This window comes from Alligator sinensis, unplaced genomic scaffold (genome assembly GCF_000455745.1).
Source record: "Alligator sinensis unplaced genomic scaffold, ASM45574v1 scaffold20_2, whole genome shotgun sequence".
NCBI lineage: Eukaryota > Metazoa > Chordata > Crocodylia > Alligatoridae > Alligator > Alligator sinensis.
This window is the reverse complement of record NW_005842012.1, coordinates 744,062-766,892: the sequence shown is the minus strand read 5'-3', so window position 1 is coordinate 766,892 and position 22,831 is coordinate 744,062. Positions and strand designations below refer to the sequence as shown.

Below are 22,831 nucleotides of genomic sequence, written 5' to 3'. Positions count from 1 at the left end.
CAGTGAACCTTCAGGATCCCATTAAAGGGTCTCTGCTGTATTCCATTGCAAGGCTGGTCCAAAACTGCACACTTTACTCCCCCGGATTCTCTGCACAGCCATTTTGAATCCTCTTTTCCTTATCAGGCTGATACAGACCTGCATCATCCTCTCCTCCTTCTGACAGGGGCTACAACAATGGGGGGGTATGATACAACTGCTCATTGTTTCGCTTCACAAAACCCTGCCACAGGGCACAGATTAACACCAAAAAATAGATGGCTGCAGCCAAAGAAAAACATTTTTCAGAATGCTTCCACTTGATTAATGAAGTAATGGCACGAACCACTGTTTGACTTTCATCATGTGCTATACATTCTTTGCCACTTCTTCTTTAGAAGTATCAGCTACAATTTCCTCAGAGTTTTGAAATACAAAGGATATAATGGGGATTAATATGGCAGAATTTATACAGTGAAAATATTTAGGTATATCTGTGGGGAAAACAGGGAGAAAAAAGCATTTCCTTGTTAGTACCTGAACATGGGACTGCTTCGGAGAACAGCAGCTACTAGAATAAAGGATGCAGGATCAGTGCACTGTTTTTGTACATTAGCAAGTGCTCTAATTTTGGTCATGTTCAGTTTGATATATTTTAGGACCTAGATTCTAGTCTTGAGGGGATGGGCAAATGTCATTTATCTTGAAAATTTCACCTCTAAACATGCATGGGGGCAAGAACCACTGCATTTCTAGAGCCGCTTGGTAGTGCACACATCTGAGAAAAGCAAAGCAAGATCAGTGCTTAAAACTGTATTTCCTTCATCCTGAAACAGAGTTCTCACTGGTGTCAATTGCTGCTATATGTATATACTATATATCTATAACACAGATATAGATATATGCTGTATATATTGGCACATATTTTCTGTAATAAAGTCAAAAGGGGAGAGAAAAAATTAAAAAGAAAAGCATGGAGGCTTTATAACTTAAAACATGTAAACATATGCTTACTCTCCTCCTTAGTGCTGCAAACTTGATTTTTCATATTGCCACTAATCCTCCTTTCCTGTACATCAGAATTAATACATATATATATTACCAGCCATATGGCAATTATGGGGAAAAAATGGTTTGTGTATTTTCTTTTTTTATATAATAAAAAGGGGACAAGAACACAGGAAGACAAGAGAAGGATAAAACAGAATTTTTTTTTGAGAAATTATTCCCTGAAAACATGCAGGGGGACATGGCTTTGGGATTTCTGGTTTCTTGCCACTGGCAACCTGTTTGAATCATGGCTCCACTACAGTCACCTAGTGTTAATTTTTCTTGAACCTTTGAAATATTGTCCTTGAATTGGAAGGGAAAGGCATCTGAGGGCACAAGGTGTTTTTGTCTCTTGAAATTATTAAGGGTTACGGTCTATTAATCAACAGTATTTAGGTACCTAAACCAATCAGTAGGACCTAGGCACCTAAGTATGAATGAGACACTGAAGTTCCTTTTAGAATCTGAGCTCCAGTCTTTTTCATGAACATCATTTAGGCAATATCGCCTCATAAAGGAAGCCAGTCACTGTGCAATATCCACTGACTTCTAGCTGTGTAAAAAAAATACCTATCACTCTCCCTCCCTTAACCATTGAGTTCTCTTTAGTTCACCTGGTAGAACTGCTGCTTGATGTCTTCCACGGTCCTGGTGTGCATACATGACAAAAGATAGCCATTAAGTACCTCCATGGCAGAGAGGCATTGCTGAATGGAAGTCAACGACTTTTACTATTATTGTAGTGGCCAGTGTCAGTTAAATCAGTTTTTCAAGGTAGCCAGGCTTCCACTTCTCTGAGATGTGTATTGTTAACATACTTGAAGATAGGAACTTGAAAGATCTAAAAAAAATGTTTGACATCTGGCACAGTGACTCAATTAATTACTGTGTTGAATTAATTAGAATGCTGAATCTCCTGAGCCAACAACAGGGGTCTATATCCAGCATCATAATATTGCTTGGAATATGAACCAGTTTAAAAGCATATTAAATGCTCTGATTTTATTCAAAGCTGATTGAAAGCAGAGAAACTAGGTTATTTCTATCATAATTAGAATACCGGTAAATGGCCCGTTGCTACCATTGTTAAGGATGAGTAAGATGTTCAGCAAAATCCTACTTCACTTTATATGCCCAAATAGTACTTGCCCAACTGTGTAAGCAGCATTTTCAGCACTTACGCTCAGCTTGTGATTCTATTTCACATCCAGTGTGGACGCACAAATGTCCAAGTGGCTATTTAGCCTGTCTGCACTCTGCTCAGACAGTCACATGGCTTCACATGCACATATAACTGAGCATAAATCTTGAAAGTGTAGCCTGATAAAACTGGGGTAAGGCATTCCCATGTTTCAGCCCAAGAGCCTGGGGTTTATAGAACTCCCCTAGGAAGCAGGAGTCTAAGTTCCCCTTACCCAAAAGTGTATTTGAACCTGTATTTCTCTGACTTTACAGCACAGTACTCTTAACATGGGTCCACAGGTTTTACATTGTACAGTCCCCTCTTCAGGTCTCCTCTTGAGGTAGAGCCACATTGCACCATACATTTAATGTCCATTGGATAAAATGGATGCACAGTCCTGGGAGAGTTTTTATTCTTTCTGAAGTGCATGTAGTGGGGGAGTTTCTGCCTCACTGGGAGCAAGAATCTAGGGTAGAACCAAAGGACCCTTTCCTTCCAGAACAAAAGGCATCTGAATCTTTAAAGGCATGCTCTTTAACCCCAAATCCTCCCTGTTTTGGCTGCCCTGGGAAATAGGTTCAAAAGGAATGTTGAAGCGAGGCCTTGATAATTGCTAACCTGTGGCCTCGTGGTTAGAGCACTATGCTGAAAGTGAGACAGATGTGGGGTCAAACTCCATCTGGCGAAGGGAGCCTAGAATCTGGGTCTCCTGTTTCCTGGGGAGTTCTCTTACATGTAGGCTCTTGCGCTAAACATGGAAGGGCCCCCTCCTCCTCCATCTAACACCCACTAGTCATGGGCTTTTGCCTGGCACCAATTCTATGACTTAGGCTAGCTCAAATATATTCATACAGAGCCACTTGCCTGCCCAGCCAAAGCGCAGCCTACTGCACATCTCAATATCCATGTGGAATAGGACTGTAAACGGTGGACGTCAAAAACAATACTTACACAGTTTGGTAAACGTCACGTAGACACATAAAGCAAAATAGGATTTGATTCTTACTCAGCCACAAACAGATGTTTTGGATCAACTGTGGGAATCCAGCTGTAAATGTTGTGGCATGGTAGCATAAAGTTAAATGAATTTTCCTTTCCTTTCCTTATGAGACATTTATGTTGAAGTCTTTCAAAGATTATTTGAGAAATTTATAAATTTTATTACAACAAAATGTTTATGGTTCTCATTCAGATGCATGTTAAACCTGTTATCAAATACAGATGTGAAACTATGATTAAGATTAGGCTTTTGCCAAATGAGCTTTCAAAAATATGTATGTATAGACAGACACGTGCGTGCATGTCTGTTTATAGATATATGAAAGTGTGCAAATATGTAAATATATGGGTATACCTGGCTATTTTGCACATGTATATCTAGCTATTTTGATATAAATAAAAAATAACATTCAAAAACAATTTAAATACAGCTCCCATTCATAAACCTAAGACAGCATGCAATTTAGAGAGAATAGTAATCAGATATATTAACCAAACAGATTATAAGTAGTACTACAGATAAGCTTCACATAAAAGAAAAATGTATAACAAGTAGTTTGATGATTGGGTTGCCTACACAATAAATTACAGATTTATCAAAGCTTTTCTACTGTGTTCAACATTCTGAGGTAACTAGCATGATTACTGGGAGATGAGGAAACAGTTAAAATAGGAAGAGAGCAGAAGCTACCTGATGTTTACTTTGAATATTTCAAAATGTTTTGGTACCAATACAGAATGAAAACAATGCCAGTCACAATTCAGCAAAAAATGGACTCTGTCCTTTCAATATGGGAGTGTTTCTCCATGGCTTGGTTGTTAGGGCTTTGGCTCCAATACAGAGGTTTATTGCAGATCATACTAAATCAGAGAGTTGAACCTGAGCCCTAGGTGAGTTCCCTAACCTTCATCCTACTAAGCCTACAGACTTTGCTGTCTGTCTTTCTGATGAACATTTGATTGAAACCAAAACATCTCAGTAAAAATCCCAAACCCAATGCCAGTTTATAAAGAGTAAGGGCCAAACTGCACTCCTCCTATTAGGCATTTAAATGGATTTAGATGCCTAAATGCGATTCTACTCCACCCTGTTCAAGTTCCTGGAAATCTGCTAATCTGAATCAAGTTTTGCAACTGTACCCTTAAAACCAAGTCACAAAAGGCATCCAGGAGAAGGAAGACTCACACAACGTTTGTCTCAGGGAGTCAAGCAAGGTGAAATAAGATTGCACTTAGGCACCTAAGTCCACTTATGCACCTAACAAACTGACCAGAATCTGGCCCTAAATATTTGGCTTCAACTAAACAACATTTTGACAAACAGATTTAGAACAGAACAGTGGAACCTTTGTTAATCCTTCGGAGACCAAAAAAGGAATAGAGAAGCATAACAAAACGATATTAGTATTGATGATATATTGCAAATTTATTCTAGTGACATTTCTTAGAACTCCTATGGTTACAGTCCAGTTGTTATACCTGTTAGTTGCTGAAATGTTTCAAGGTATAAATTGTAATTCTTTTATTGTGAAGAATTTTTTGCTGAAATTTTCCACTACCAGTGGAAGCAGAAAATACAGTAGTTTTAGAGAGACAGTATCAACATTCCCTACTGTGTTGCTTAACCAAAGCAAGAAAAAGTTTATGTAACATTTAGGCCCCTGCCACATGTTACACTTAAAACATGATTAACCAGTTAATCATGTCTTAAGTCGTAACCTAGCAACATGTTAAAACTATTCATGGCATCATAAAACAAGGAATAAGCCATAAAATTATTCCACAAAAATGTGGAATAACTTTGTGGCTGGTTCCTAATGTGCTATTAATTGAAGGTGTGGCCAGTTGTACCCCCAGGGCTGGGAGCCTGCAGCTGATGGGGCTCCCAGCCACAGGGCGTATCATGCACTCCCACAGCTGGGAGTCCTGTCAGCTGATCTGGACTTCCAGGCCTATGGGCACACCATGTGCTCCCATAGCTGGGAGCCTGCAGCTGATGAGTGCCCAGCCATGGGGTGCTCCATGCTCTATCAGCTGATCAAGAGTCCCAGCTGTGGGAGCACAAGGTGCATCCCTGCAGCTGGGAGCCTGGATATGTCTGCACCAATTGTCACACTGTCTGTTTAAACACTCAGATCATAGATATTGCTGTGCTAAGTGCTTTATGCATACTGATTGGTAAGATGCAAATTAAATAGATAAGAGAACAGCTAACCCTGCTAGACCATGGAGCTATTTCTAGGTGCTGTCCTTTATTTGGAATCCAAATGAGAGTCCAGCTCTCTGAAATATCTCCAGCTGGTTGTAGATGCTGAGCACTTGGAAAATCTGATCCTATGTTTCTATTCTAATGCTTTTGAATATTGATTAAAGTCTTTAAATAAAAAAAAGGAAAACAGAAACAAAAAACAACCAAAAATTCCGTATCTTACATTAAAATGTTAAGATACATTACAGTTTATAATGGATGCTACATATGTCCAGCAACTACGTTCTTAGTTACGTACTACATACGTGTTTTTAATAGGTGTACATGAAGAAAAGAATGCACAGGTTATACAGCAAATTGCATTTTAAATAGGGAACTACTATGTATATGATGCATTGTAATGAAAGGCTTCCACAAGCCCTTACATCAGTAATGTGGGCATGAATGATCTGCAAGAGCAGGGGCTGATTTAGTAAAAAGTATCTGTTATGAAGCTCAGTCTTTTCAAGAGACTGAAGATGTCAAGACAGTGCAATACACCTGCACTGAGATTTTATCCGATTACTTTTTCTCTTTAAAGTGTGATCTTTTAAAATATGCTAAGGAAATGAACCTGAGTGACACGACATAAGAGGTCAGACATAAAACCAGCACAAACACAAGGCAATGTAGAGATAGGAATGATATTTTCCTCAACAGGCTGAACTGAGATTCAACCTACTATACATTATATATATGGACCACTGACTTGAAAACAGTTGAAGCAATTTGTGCTAATTTAGGTATTAGCCAAATTTAATATCTAAACCTAGTATTCAGCACCTTTGAATATTTTTGCTAATACTACAAGGTGACGACAGATGACCGAGCTTTCAATGTCCTTACTTTTAGGACAGGCTAAATTAACAACAGGAACCATAGTTATTTTTCTATTTTCTACACTGTAAATATGAATTGTCCTCTAATTGATTTGTGCTGCAAAACAATGAAAAAACAATTAATAATCAAAACACTTGTTTAAAGTGGAAGGCATCAGTTTGACTCAACAGATAAAGTAAGAATCATATAATTCCCCTTCTTCTGTAAAGTAACAAGTTTAGTATCCTTAACCTGTGACCCGCATAAGTCTATGTAGACTGCTGCCACAGATGAACTTACTGGAAAAGCTCCAAGTAGCACTGTCCATGAAAGCTAACAATGACTTGTTTTTAAGTGATTTGGCGGAGCTGTAATAAAGGCTAATCCCTAAGGGAGGGCATAGAATACAACAGAGTCAACTTTCTCTGAGCAGTCACATACCAAGGTGTTATTATTCAGATCCATCTTCCCAGCAAAAGGCCCCCATGTTGTTCCAACTGGAAGCTGCTGCCGACTCTGAATCTTACGCTCCCCATCCTTCTGGAACATCTCCAACTCTCCTGCAAACAAAGAAAACAAGTAACGTTTAGAGTACTTTCACTTGTGCCTTGACAACAACCACCTCCGCCTTTGTGTTTGTTTTATACGCACAATGTTCTGAGGACCCATATAATGAGAATTAATTATGCTTGCCTGAAAAACAACTGATCTTGTCATCCAGAGAAAAAAACTAAACCTTTTTCCTCATAATTATATTCAAATTCAGTTTATAAAGTCCCATTCCTTTTTTGCATCTTTTCACAGACATTATAGTTTTGAAGGCATTTTTATTCAGTAAATGTTTGAGAATGGAGAGAATAATGGTTGCTTAAGCAGCTTTTATATACTGCTGTGGAGGGAGAGATGATGGAAGAGAAAAAGTGGAATATATTATAAGTACACCTGGGCTAACAGCCTTCTGGAATTTCAACCTCACAGAGAGCCAAACACTTAGGTCTTTACTTAGGCAAAAATTGAGCCAATCTATTTTCACATTTATACCAAAGTAAATCCAGAGTAACTCCATTTACTTCAGTAGAGTTCCTCTGCATTTATACTGGTACTAAAAAATAAAGAAAGGCTTAGCTGATACTTTGCCTGAGTTAGAGAGTAATTGATTCAAAGTGATTAATGTGTGTATATTATAAAGTGTTAATGGATTTATAATAAGAAAAGCATGTGGAGGGGGGAGGCCTAGTTTTTTCCACTTTCTAATTTCCTCCTCTCTTGTGGAAAAAGGCATGCTGTAACTAGAGTTTGTGTTATTCTTTTTGCACTTACAGAAAGTAAAACATTGAGATAAAATGTTAATTTTTAAATAAGTTACTTTTTTATCAATACTTTAAAAATTAATGGTTCTCTCTCTACTAGAGGGAAAAAAAGGAAGCAAAAAGAGGAAAAAAACCCAGAAAGCATGGACAGTTTCATTACTTTGAAAGAAATAAAAAATATTTTTCTCCCTGAAATGTTTCCTGTTCAATTATTTTTCAAGGTATAAAAAAAAAAAAAAAAAACTTTTTGCAAAAAAAAAAAAAAAAAGTTGAAGAATTCTTTTTAATTTAAAATATTTACCAGTTACATTACTGGAGAATTCCTAAATACTTATTTCCCTCAAAATTCCCTAAATACATTTTCAGGGGTTTTTTTTACAAACATTCTGTGTATTCTTACTTATTTATTCTCTAATATATATATCAACATGAACCCATGGTTCACATTAAAAACTATAACTAAGGCTATTAGAAAACAATCTATTATTTTTAGGATTCATTTAGCCATTTTGAGGAAAAAATGTTTACCAGGAACAGGATCTATTTCTTGTTCTGGCTGGTTCAGAGGCATAACTACCAGAGTGCACCCTACGTGGAGATGGTGGTGCCAGGGGTTGGGCTGGCAATGGAAGCTTCCATTCTTGTGCCCCCTCTAAGTGTATGTCTAGGGCTGCTACCCAGGTTGGCCACCCATCCTTATGTTATTGAGTTCAGCTTGTGCTTCTATTGTTGCAAATCTGGCTGCATCTTTGAATTTATTCCTCTTCTAAGCTTTGAATTTCTTGAAGGTAGCCATTAAGTCAGTGGTAAAATTCACATTGAATTCAGTGGAGTTGGCATTTCATTTTTATGCATGGAACAGATGCCACTACAATGCCCATCTCCCACTACATCTACAGAATCCTTCTCCATCAACCATAAATATCAATATCTGACTCACAGCTGAGATTTTTTACAAAGATGAGGGTATCCATCTATTCAGTAACTAAACTGCAAACCTGTCCCATATTCAGGACTAATGATTGTTAAGAAATTGACCTTGATCAGGTGGAAGTCAGTGTCATCTCCTTCCTTGCAAATAAACCTAAAGCTCTCAACTCATCTCCTATACCTACTTCCACATGTGAACATCTGGATTCTTGTTACATGCAAAATGTGAAGGTTTTATTCATTCATGGGGTTTAATCTTGACCATTTTCCAAAGAAAAAAATGACTTTGGGTTCTGTTTTCAAGCAAAGAGATTTGTATTTCAAATGTGAGGGCTGAAGATTATAAAAATACTCCATCAAACATCAGACCCTCTATGTAAACTGGAACAAATCCATAAGAATCAATGAAGTTGTATTGATTTTCCAATTTATGAATGTGAGAATAACATTTTCATTTTTCATAACAATAATATGACATTTGTAAAGGTAACCAACATACTGGAAAGGTGTTATACAGTACACAGTAATTAAATACAACATTAAAAAAACCTATTGAAATACTGTAATAGATTTAATTAAATTTTAAACCATCTCTCTGTATGGTTACTTTGGAAGTAGTGGTTTCCCTGAATTGCAGGCCTAGGCATGGATCAGTAATACATACACGGTAGCATTTTTGGTTTTATATGAAGATGAAACATAGAGCAATAGAGTATTTGCTTGCTTTATACACTAAAAAAATCCAGCTGTGTCTATGGACATGTCACATTTAACTGATACCAGAGAAATCATGAGAATCTTTGAAAACCCTTTTAAAAAATAATTCAGCCTCCCTTTCTGTCACTGACATTTTTCATTTGAAAAGGGTTCAGACTCAGTCAAACAGTGACTCCTTATCTGTACCTGTGGATTTACAAGCAGGCCTGTCTTTTAATAGATTAAGAACAACAAACTTGGGGCAGATCATCCTGTGATATCCAAACACCTAGCAAAGTTTTAAGGTGCACATAATCATGCTTTTTTTATTTTTAAATAGGCAAGTTTCATAATGTTAATAGTGCAGCTTATATAATACTTATAGGAAGAAAACAGATACAGAAACCTGCAGCCTTTTTTTTTTATAAGAATAGAACTTTCTTTCCTTTGATTTGCTCATCACATACTTTTGTTTCTCATGTACGTTTTTTCTTTATTCTATATTGCCTAATGACATTTTGGGTGTAAAACAGGAATTCATAACCAGATTATTTTAAAATCTACTCCTCTAAGAATATAATTACAGAGACACTGCATTATAACCTCATTTTGCCATGTTCATAATAATAACCATGCATATTTTGATCTTATTGGCATATGCCCAGCACCACTTTAACAACAACATTACAGTTTTTTGACCTGTAGTGCACATGGAGCAGGAGAGAGTATTTGGGTGTGATTCATAGTAGTACAGCATGGCACAGAAAGAAAACAGTACAGACACATCTTGTGGATCTCTGTTTTAGAGATATTGGGGAGAATGACACATACATTTTCCCCTGAACTACCAGATTTCAAACAAGGTTGTATCAAAAACAGCTACAGTTTAACTCTTGGCATGGCTGTTGTATTTCTCATTGACCATCTTTGGTTTGGGGGGAAATTACATTAAAAAGGTGGCAAGTGACCTAAAAATACTTCTAAACAAACTCAATATGCAACTGCTAAGACTTTTTTAAAAACAAAGTGACCTAATGACATTTTGTTTTGTTTTCAGTCTCCCCCTCAGTAATTCCTAGTGCTTCTCCTGCATTCTGCATATTCTTTTCCTACATTCTCTACAATTGTTCAGAGTAGAAAGTATCAAAATTGTGACTTCTCTTAGGGGCTACAAGTGATGTCATACCTGTAGCCCTTGGAGGCTACTCGAGTCCTTTGAGGGAGAAAAAAAATTGTACTTGAGCATGTACAACTTCTTCCCTGAGCCCCTCTCTGTGACTTTCACACTAAAGTATTTGGACAAGCCCTGGCAATATGAGAAGTAGAGAGAATATCTTCCCCTTGCAGCCATAGAAACAGTAGGAATACGAGTCAGGAGTACTCTCACAACCTTTCCCTTTCTGTGCTGTGGCTACTGTTCAGCATCTTTTCCTACTGGTCACCTCCTGAATAGCAGAAAAGGAAAGACAAGCTATGATGATTCCCTTGCCTGATTGATTACCTGCAGGAACTGGGAGTGCTGGGCAGAGAAGTATAACAGAGAGGGGAGAGTACCTGTACAGAAGGATTCCCCTCAGCCACAAAGCCACCAGGGAGAAGGAGAAAAGCTAAGGACCCAAAGGCCTCCCTTATTCTGTGCCCCAACCCAAAGCACAAAGTGTGGATTCAAACTTCTAACTACTAATGATTTTCATTGGCAACATTTGACATTTAATTAACATATATTCTTGCACTTAGCAGCAAATTGTAACATACACAATTTGGAAACAGAGACTAGAAATATGGTATTTAATATGCAGCATGGTGACAGCATAGCTACATCAGTTGGTTGTATATTGCTACATTAAACAATGCTTCCCTAGACCTGGTATTTGTCCTGTTGAGAGGTTCAGTAGGAAGCATAACTAAAGTGCCACGAAGACATATGAGTACCAGGAGAAGAGATATCTAACCTTTAAGACTGTAAATTATGTGCAAAATGAAATCAATGGATATTCCATTTTTAGTTATATTTATTTCTCTGCTCCATAGCAAATATTTTTCCAGTTTGTTCTTCAAGAACTTATATCCAGCTTGCTGAGTAAGTTTATACAAAATATTTGAAACGCATCATATGGGCTAATCAATTTTGGTAAAAGATAATGCTGCTAGTGCTGTTGGCTGTTTCTCTTATCTTATTGATGTAGCATACTTTTAAAGTCTCTGATTACTCAAAGACTTATGATAGCTGCACTGTAAAAGAAGCCCCAAGTCATGACTCACTAATATAGCTACAAAACATCCCATAGCTTTTAAGATATTAGGCCACCTTGCTGGATACCGAACCAAAATGAGAAGACTCAACTGTAGGAATTTTTTTCCTATTTATAGATATTGTTTTAGGTATGCTTCTTAAATCCCTCATGACTGAGGGAGAAAAAATGTTTTCTGCTTTTCAACAAATCATCACCCACTTCTTATGCCTTCAGAAAACCTGTATTATTTTGTATAACAGTGGTGCCCAGTAGTTGTTATTGGCCTCTTATAGGATTTGACTATGGCTTCAAATTTCAGAGGGATCAAGCTAGAGTAAGCTGAGTACTGTAAATGGTATTTTCTGAACACAGTAATCTCTGGCTTTCATCCATCTGCCCAGTTTCTGGCGTAAGAAACAATAGTGCACACAGTCGACGGAGGTTGACAAGGAGAACTTGGTAGGAGAAAGTACTTCATTACTTCTAAGTTTTGTATGCATTTATATGCATTTAAACTATCCAAGTCATTGGAAATTTGTTGGCAAGAATATGTTATCAAGAAGAGCCTTGTAACAGGAGGTCTTTGGGTGAAAAAAGAAAAGCCAATCTTGCTTCTGTGTAAATGGACATTGGTCCATTGACATCATTTGAGTTCTGCTGGTTTTCATCAGCTGAGAAACTGTCTTGATATGTATTTCAATATGCCTGAGAAACATTATATATTGTGATATCAAATACAGACAGCTCTGAAGTCATGCTGAATTCAAAAGCTCTCACAGATTTTAAAAATCCTTCAAGCCTTTAAAAAAGACATGAAAGATAGCTGAAATATGGCATAACATACCTCTGCCTCTTGTATGATTCAACCATTAAACAGCTACCTGCCTGGTAATGCACCATAATAGTTTTGAGATGGATATTTGACTGGTGATTATCTCCATCAAAAATATAAAGCTAAGCTATTACACACACCTTTGAATACTGCATAACACAATGAATCGAGACTGCATATATGGTGTCTCATTTATGTTTCCAGGTGCTCCCATAACAAGGTATATCTGCATATACAATGATTGGCCATTTGTTTAAACTGCCTTTTTGGGATACCTCTTCTAAATTCTCCTCCCTCAATTTTCAAGACTCTAAGACATAACACACACTAAACCACAGTTTTGCACATAAACTTGAAATACGATGTTCTCTATTCAAGTACTCCAGTCAAACCCTGATAAATCAGGCTGGCCATGCAGTGATCTTATCCTTTCTGACTCTTTAATAAATCGAACCTTGTAAGTTCACGCTGTTGGAAGTTGTCACTAAATGAAATTGTGACCTTATCCGATGCGTGAACTTATCCTGCTGACAACTACATTTATTGTGTGGATAAGAAAGAAAAAAAAAGGAGACTTTTGATAATTGTGATCTTAGCCATATGTAACTCTAACAGATGGGATATTTTTGATGTTCCATTAATGATTTGCCTATGATGAGCCTCTACTCAGAGAAAAAATGTTCTCCATAGGTAAGTGCTAAGGACACTGGCAGACTATTAAAAGTGCATGAAGAGGTACTGGGTGACAGCAGTGAATCAGCAGCTATTAGCCAAACACAAAGAGCTTTGAATTAGCTTGTAATTGCACTGGAAAAGATAACATAATGGAGGTGGCAAAATAGAAACATTCCCTTTTCACAGGATTCATTCAATAGCTGAAAACCCTAAAACAAGTAAGTAGGAGTCCTACCAGTAGCCTAAAACATATTGTCACTGCACTTCTTTGATAAAAGCATACCGTGTCCTGCACCATAGTGATGGCAAAGTTACTATAACTAATGCTGAAGAGTACTGGTTAGCAAGGTAATTCGCAGAGTTATAAAAATAGCCAAGTGTTTGTCTGTCACAGATTGAATATATTGTGTTACTTAATATGGCCTAGAAAGGTGAGCTCACAGTCCACCATAATTGACAGTACTGCTTCCACTTCTGGAATGCACGGGCTCTGGAAATGGGAGACTTGGCAGGTGTTATGGTAGGAACTATTTCACAGAACTACACTCCTGCTTTGAGATATACATGCCTGTTATATATTTCTGTAGGACACACTGAGGAGGGTCTTAGTGTGAGGTTTGAACCTTCACACTAGGGTTCAACCAGAACACCAGACTAATGATCTTGCTAGGGATCTTCAGAACAAATATGAAAAAGTTGCTTTCCTAGGAAAAGTACATTAAAAGTGTTTTTGGTAAGAGGCAATCAGAACAGGTTCCTATAGGTACAGCCACTTTTGCATCCACACAAACTTTGCCTCATGCTGGTGATGCCCCACAGTGCTGCTACTCAACAACAGAAATGTCTCTCTCCCCATAAAGCATGCTTCCCTGCCACTGCATACTTCCCATTAGTAACCCCATAGCCAGAACCAGTCTCTCAACCTAGCTCCTGTTGGTGCTTAAGTATATGGGCTCTGCCAGCTACAACCGTTCTTTCAACTATCTTACAACAGTGCCCCATGTCCTAGACTCTGCAGGAAGTAAAGAGACTCCAAGAACGCTTTGCAGAGTGGAACAGAGTGGAAAGCCTAGATAAAGAACTCCTGGAAATCCTTCCTGCAAGGGAAGGGATGGATGAAAGAAGAGAGGGAGAAAGCCTGATGAAGAAGCATTTGAAGGAAGGAAAAGAAGTTGTGATGAGGGCTGAGGAGAACTTAGGAGGGACAAGGAAACCGAGTGAATGGAAAGCAGGGAGACAGTGGGGTACATTTGGAAAAAAGGAAAAAAAAGGGCTCAGTAAAAGGCAGTAAAGCTAAAGAAGAGAACAAGTGAAAACATATACATTCACATAAAAATGTGGAGTTAGAAGTATGCATCTATGTAAGGATTGAAAGCGAATACTTCATTATTCCATGTCTATGAATTAATTTTTTAGCCAAAACAGGTGTAAGATGTTATAATTGACCTAAACTAAGCCACAACAATAAAAATAGTATCATTCCAATCATTTCCCACTAGGCTGAATCCTGGCCCAATTAACTCTTAGGCAAAGGTGTAACTGCAGTTGACCTGATGAAACAAGCCATGTGTACAAGAGCATATGTATTCTATTTAGTTTATAAGGTGGAAATCCATTCTACCTTCTGCAGCTTATACAGACATACTGAAGCTAGCACTAAAGTTTCTAGCTCTTATACTAATAGCTGGAGCATCTGCCCAAGAAGCCTGGTAAAAAACGTATGCCAAGCTCTTGCTGATATGATTGTATAGTTAGCAACAGCCTAATCAACAAATGTAAAGATAGCAGTAGTGTAACAATGTGGCTGGGCATCACACACCTGGAAGGCTGCCGCATAGGGGAAGTGGTGACTTCCAGTTGCCACTGTCACTGCAACTGTAACTGCACAGCTGCAGTCAAAGCTGTTTTTTTTTCATGCTAGGCCCCCATTAGTGCCTGGGGCAGCTGCTCTAATTATGCCACTAAAATCCAAGTTGGGTGTACCTATACAAGCTACAGTCAGACCTTTCAAATGTAGTAAAAATGAAGGTAGCTTATGTCCTCTGACAATAATTTCTTTAAAGGCATATTTCCTAAAAGACCATATTTCTGAAGGTTTTATATATTTCTGAATCCTTCAGAGTTACATACTATTTGAAAAGCATAATTGCCTTAATTTTTTTTATGTGTATGTCTGTGTGTAATAAAATTGATATGTGAAGAAAAAAAATGAATCTGTGGAACTATATTTATTTAGAGTATTTCAAAACAGTCTATGCACAAATAAAATGGAATCATGTGGTTACCTAATCATAAGATGTGGCCAGTGCTGGGGTGAAACACTATACCAGTTTAACCTAGCAACACCACAGTTTTGAAGGAGGAGAAATGAAGGAAGACAGCATGAATAGCATTTATTTGTTACTTTTCATTTCCACCTGCTCTTTGTATGCCATTTGAATCCCTAGACTGTAAGGTGTTCGAGGCATCTCATAGAAAATCATAGAAACTAAGGGCTGGAAGGGACCTCAAAAGATCATTCAGTCCAACCCCCCTTGCTCTGGTCAGGAATACTGCTGAGATCAAATGATCCCAGCAAGGTGTCGGTCCAATCTCCTCTTGAAGACATCCAAGGTTAGGGACTGTACCACCTCCTTGGGAAGTCTATTCCTGATTCTGGTCAACCTAAGCGTAAAGAACTTCCTTACATCCAACCAGAAACCATCCTCTAACAGTTTATGCCACCGCTCCTTGTCCTTCCCTGTGGTGCCTTAGTAAACAGTTTTTCTCCTAGCTCCTGATATTCACCCTCTACATATTTATAGATGGTCACCAAGTCCCACCCCGGAGTTCATTTCCCCAGCCTGAACAGTCCCAGATCCCTTAGTCTTTCCTCATAAGGTTTGTCCTCCAGACCCTTAATCATTCTTGTGGCCCTTCTCTGGACTCTTCAAGGTTCTCCATGGCTTTTTTGAAGTGTAGCACCCAGAACTGGACACAGTTAGGGACGGATTAAAGCATAGGCAACCTAGGCACATGCCTAGGACCCTAAGTGAAGAAGGGGCCCAGTTGTGCTTATTTTACATATTGTAGTTATTGAGTGAATAAAAGTAATATAAATATATAACATTAAGTAGGGGCCCACAAATTTGTTTGGCTAGGGCCCACTAAAGGGTTAATCTGGCCCTGGACACAATATTCCAGCTGGGGTCTCACCAGCATCAAGTAGAGAGGAGGTATCACTTCCTTAGCTCTGCTTGTGACACATTGGCTAATGCATCCCAGTATGCTATTAGCTCTGTTGACTACCGCACCACACTGGTAGCTCACGTTCATCCTGTGATCAACCATAACCCCAAGGCCCCTTTCAGCCATTGTTCTGGCCAGGACATCACCTCCTAACCTATATTCATGTCACTGGTTACTTCTCCCTAGATGAAGCACTCTGTATTTATCCTTATTGAACTGCATCTGCTTCTGGTCCACCCACCTTTCCAGTTTGTCCAGGTCCACTTGGATCTGCATTCTAACTCCTAGCATAACCACTTTTCCCCATAACTTAGTATCGTTTGCAAACTTGGCTGGCATGCTTCCCACATCCTCATCTAGATCACTGATAAAGATGTTGAACAGCACAGGGCCAAGAACCGAACCCTGTGGGACACCACTGGTCACCTCCCACCAAGACACAGTCCTGTGCACTAACACTCTCTGGGTTCCCTTAGTCAGTTCCCAACCCACCTGACTCTCACAAATGGACTTCTTGATCATTTTTCCAAAATTTTATATCTGCAGAGCTCATAGTTACAGGTCTGTGAGCCTGCTGGGGCTCCTAATTCTGACTGGGAATAATAAAACAAAACAAAATGAAAGAAAATAGCAATGGAATTGTTAAGCAAATAACATTCATACTGTAGGTTGAAATCTTTAAACGTAAGAGTATACCACAGCTGTAGTCTGTGAAAATCCCATGACAATCTGAAATAACCACCAAGCCTCTAAGGTTTTCTGCTAGTTCCTAAATCTAAAGAATCTAAATGGCCGATGAGTTGGCTCTCTAAAATTGCTGTTGCAAAATCTCTTAACAATGATCTATCCATAGTGCCAATCATAATCAGTTTTAGAGTTTAAGACTAACCATCATGACAATATTTCTTTGCTGTCAGTCAGAAAGAATGTAGAATCACTGATGAATATTGTTGCCCAGAGTTTGTTCAATCTTGGGTATGCACTAGCCTCTTTACAGATGTACAAAGAGCATTTGTACGCATTTGGACAATTTAGATCAATTTTCAAAACCCCACTTAAAAAACAAACTGGGAAAGTCAGTCTTTATATTATAAAGCATGAATAAAAATCACATAAGTTAAGATATTTAGATAAAGTGATCTAATGAAGACAAAAATCAGTTCAGTCCAGTTCTTTCAGATCATTAGTTTATTTTGTCTTGTTAGCCAATCATAATGAATGTGAAACATGCTGTGTTAGCAGTAAAATATATCTATAGAGCAGAGACTGGAAGTAGTGAGACTGGAATAATGGCAGTCATTGCAGGGTCCATTTCAAGCAAATTTCATTAATTTTATTCACACTGGGTAATAATCAATGGAAAGTCAATGTCTTATTGTCACGTTGGTGCTTGTGGTAATTCCATTCACCTTCTGATAAAGTAGGATGTACTGTAGCACAGTGCTAACAACAGCATAAAGTATACACCACCTCTCCTATAATTAGAACTATGGAGTCTTTTTCTTCGCTGGGGCATGGAACCTCCCCGTTCCTCCTCGGATTGACTGTACTGCAGTCAGAAAGGGCACAATATGGTTGACACTGTTACAGTACATCTTTCCACAGTCAACAAGCTCTAATGAACTTCATAGAAAATGAGTGTCCCCTTCCTGTCCCCTTTGGGCTCCCCCAAATCTTAAAGAGACCCTGAAAGTAAGAGATAACATTTAGGAGATAATGGGAAACAGAACCATGGATGGCCCCTGCAGAGAAGACGAGAGAGAAAAAGGGGCCCTGAATTCTCCATCCTGTAGGTACCTATGCAAAGACAAGGCACATTTTATTATACTTCCTGTCATGATGACAATTCCATAGAGTACTTATTCAATGCAATGAAATGACAGAGGAGAGGGAACCATTTATTTAAATAATTTCAGCACACACCATCTTCTTCACCTCTCAAGACAGATAGTTATAAATGTCCATTTACATTTTGAATGGAAATAGACTACTGTCATTAAATCCTGAGCCTGAGATGAACTGAGTTCAGGAGTGCTGGGATCCAGGGTTTTCAATCAGCACAGCAAAAAAAAATTATCCAAAGATGGTGGGGCCTGATAAAGGAACACATCCTTAAGCTGGTTTTGGTTTTAAAGTTTAAGTTTTGAACATGAAAATAAATGCATTTTGATTGTGTTCTTTTAGTAATTGTTCATCTTTTTTTGTTTATGAGGTAGAATCTCACTATTCAACAGGTGTATTTACTTACTACAAATAAAAGCATAAAAGTGATTTAAAAATTTAAGTGGAAACAACCTGTACTACTGAAAACTCTTCATCATGGTCTCTCTTGACAGGGTTAACATATGTTCCACTCTCACACACATACTTCAAACTGGCAAAAAAATTCCCAATTATCCTGTGACACTATACAGACCCAGTGGGCTGAGTAGGTACTTTATCCCAGTTATGTGTTGCTTGTGCAGCATTGCTCGTTCTTTTTCTCCCCTCTCCCCATCACAAATGCACATGATACAGAAATGCCAGACCTGGCAAGAACAGGCTGATGATATTACTGAAGAGGGTTTTCTTGATAAGATCATCATCTGCTTCTGGACTCTTGGGTTTGCTCCTTCCCTCGGCAGAGAAGCAGCCGCCCCTGATAAATGTCCCTTTGTGCGGAGATTCTTCTCCGATACATGCAAAGACATTTTATCCCCATGCCTGTTTGTTTCATTAGTTGCTCCTTGTAACTACGATACCATATGGTTTATGGACCTTTACATGTAAAACAGTCAAAAACCATGAACAATTATAACACAAAGCATACACAGCTCAGACTTACACCCTCATTTTATAAGAGGAAAAAAAGCACTTAGACAAAGTTAAACACTGTGTTACTAAATGCATAAATCTTGCTTTAGAATTTTGGTATCCTTTGAGATGAAAAGTGTAGTCTTAGTATTGGCCTATGCACAATTATTTTCATATGTCGTTATGTATTAATGTTTGCTAGACTGCATTTTTGCTGCTGCTTAGAAAAAATTGGTGTCAAGATACTCTATTGTGTTACAAAAAGCAGTCTGAAGCCATGTGGCCCTTTATACTTAACTTGAAAAACAATCAAAGCTAACATTTTACAAGGGTTCATTAACATTATAGAACACCAAATAAAAATATGCTGAAAAATATTCATTTTGACACTGGAAGTCAGAGCAATGAGATCATCTGTGAGTGTATCTATGGTGTCTTCTCAGTTTACAGTACTTATCCTTAGAGATAGAAGGATCTATTTTCATCTCTCATTTGTGTAACAGAGTAGATGTAGTTATTTGCTTACTAACAGATACGCATGCTCATATCTGTGAGCCTACTGCTTTGATACTGATTTTCTAGCACCCTAAACATGTGACCAGCCCTCCAAAAATATAAATTTAGCCTGAGAAACTGATGTTTTACTAATATTTTGCTATTTAACTGGTAAACATAACACTTTTCTATTATGAGACTGAACGCCAGGGAAAGGGAAAAATCTCAAAGATGGAGCTAACATTTATCGCAGGTTAGTGTGACGATCCAAGATTCAGTTACTGTAGATCCCAGAGGAGAGAGAGAGACTGGGACAAAGAAGGATTGAATACCACACTTCAGTGCATGCATGCAGTATACAGTTCCATCCATTATAATCATAATTTATGTGAAAAGTAAAATTATTATAAATAGCAATGAATTTAGTATAACTATAATGTATAACATCAGGATTCTAATTAATCATTTATTTTCACTTGTTAGGAATGGCCATGCATACACGGCTCTGTATTGCTCCAGCACTCATGAGTTATGTGCTACTGCTTATCTACAACTTCTGTGATCAAGTACCAGTACCGGCCAACACAGCTCTTTCCCACCCCTTTGTGACAAAGGGATTGTGACCATTTCTTTCGGATATGGACCTCATTATCCTGATTTGTGCTTTTAATATCCCAGTTTAGACTACTAATGTGCACATTGTATGGAGGCATACCTTAAATCAACCTACATTTTGAAACCAGAGTAGAAAGTAGGCAGTTATTAAGCAGGATATGTATATATATATATATATATATATATATATGTGCCATGCACCTGTATGTAGATAGTAAGTACAAGGCCTAAGCTTTACTTAACTCCCATTCTGAGGCCTGCATAGTATTGTGATACTTGTGCCAGTCCTCTGCACAGGGGTGAATTTGACCTTCATAAAAATAATCTCAGTCATATCAATGAGAGAGTGTGAATAGGGGAAAAATTCAGCTCGGCACTCTGTGCCTCAGCTTATCCATCTGTAATCAGTGATTTCACCAATATTACAAGGCTTTGTAAAGAGCTCTTCAGATGAAAGACATTAAAAAGTGCAGAGGTCAAAATGATTTGAACTCTAATTATGGCAGATTGTACTGAATTTAGATTTCTTGTGTAAATTTTCATAGGTCTTGATGAGAAAAATGTATGTGGCCAAGGTCTTTCTTTATATGTCTAAATGTCAATAAGAAATTTAAAATGAGGCATGATTTCATAGACATTAGGGCTGGAAAGGACCTCGCAAGATCATTGGGTCCACCCGGCCGCCCAAGGAGCAGCAAGTCAGCTGGGATCAAGATACTGAAAATCTCCCTCTCTTGTGTTCCCAAAATATGCACTCTCAAAAACATATTTTGTTTCCTCCTGTGTTACTCTCTTGGCAGAGTAAAGTACAGGTATTTATTAACAATGCTAACCTATTTCACAACACTATCTATCATCAAGTATTACCCAGACCAATTAGAAATCACTAAGATGTGGCTGGATGATAGTGCATGCCTGTTTTGTTTGTTTGTTTTTATATGCCTGGTTATAGTCTGATACTCAATAACCAATCAACATCATGGTATCTGATTAAGAGGCAATTAAGAGGTATCTACTGTTGAAAGGTGCATAAAGTGGTATCCATGAGAGTGGAAGGAGAATTGCATTCCTGTGTTTTTTCTCCATCCTAGCTGAAGCAAATAAGATGGTCAACTGTGGAGGCAAGTTTATCTGAAAATGTGGGTGTTGCCTATGCCCTTAGTTTTGTACTGATTTTAAGATTTTGGTTTTATGCATCAACCATTGTAGAATGACTATTAAGCAGAGGTAGTTAGCTGCGTTAATAAGTCAGGCAGAAGGCAGGGCAGATGTGGACTTTATAGAGGGAATGTTAAGCCACAGGTCTCAGCTGTGCCAGAACTACCATTAGAGATTTTAATGATTTTGACAATATCAATAGAACACAGAAGATAACTGGAAGGCTGAGCGAGTCCCTGACAGTCTTGGATTCAAAGGGGTATCTGAATTCCATGGCCTACTATAAGGTGAAACCAACTGGATTTATAAGTTTTATGTAACTGGGATGGAGGATTTAATTGTGGGGCAGTGCTAAATTAATAAAGATGTCCTAAAAACTATCCTAAATATTCTTTGAATGTGTAAAAGATCTATAGCCATATGTGAAAGGTTATATTATTATGAACCATACCTTATTTGTTCATTTTTATCATCTGTCTGAATCAATCAGAAAAGCTTACAGATATAAATTAGTTAAGCCTCAAAAACACCTTGAGGAAATATGTGAAATATGTAAGTATTTTATTTCCCTTTTCTGAGGGAAAATTCCAAAATAGGGAAATTACGACTAATATCTGAATGCCTAAAACTTTAACACTGAACACTAGAGCTTAGAACTGTAGCCTGATTTTCTGAGTTGCTGAACACTTGGCATTTGTGATTGCACTACTGAAAATGAGCCTTCTTTCTTCATTGCCTTAGTACAGATATCAGCCTAGATGAGTCTCAGAAAGAGTCAACAATCGACCTGGAAATAGAACCTAGGAATCTTTCTTTCTTCTTCCTTTTTTTAACCAGCAAACAAACATTTCAGTATTGTACCACACTACCCTGTTATATTAGAAGAACAGTTCTGGAAAAACAGCAATCAAGCTGGTAGTGCTAAATGAGTTCAAAGGAAGGTCACAGGGCAGAAAATATCTGTCCTACAAAATGGGGTAGTGCTGCTTTTTGTTTGATTGTCACTTAGCTTAAATGTATTAGAATTGCACCCACACTGTAAAATACTAACTTCATTGGCCTGAATGAGAGTTCTGATTTTGTAATAAATCATGAAAGTACATTCACCATCACGTAAATGTCCTGGACTAGCGTAAGATCCTTTGATTCATTACAACAGATGGACTAAAGAAATATTACTGAATTTTAAAAAGTTAAATAAGAACTGATTGGTTAAAAAAAGTCAGTGGAAAATAACTCCTCTTTATTATCCAGTGTAGATAGAGCACTATTGGAATATTAGAACAGAAGAATAAGCTGTTATTGAGTATTAAATATAGTGAGAAGCAATGGTTAAGCACACAGCAAATAATCACAATGAAAAGGCTGCAAGTTGACATCCCCAATTTCCTGGCTGGTAAAACTGGCAGCTTTCCAAATAAATAAATAAATTGAAATCTGCTCCTCCTCCCCAACATTTAAATACATGCATCAACCCATACCTCTCTAGTGAGAGAAGAGCTCTCTTTTAGCCATGACTACAATTTCAACTTACTGTCATGGCTTACAATTTACAGGCATTTCTTTCTGAGAGGGAGTGCTTGATAT

General features: G+C 37.9%; 1 protein-coding gene across 1 annotated transcript in view; it reads right to left on the bottom strand.

The window, feature by feature from the left end:
• Positions 1-22,831, bottom strand: part of ZFPM2 (zinc finger protein, FOG family member 2) — a 342,557-nt gene that overhangs the window by 206,893 nt on the left and 112,833 nt on the right. Inside the window, 1 exon segment of the mRNA XM_025202018.1 lies at positions 6,720-6,838. Coding sequence (XP_025057803.1) covers positions 6,720-6,838 — 119 coding nt within the window.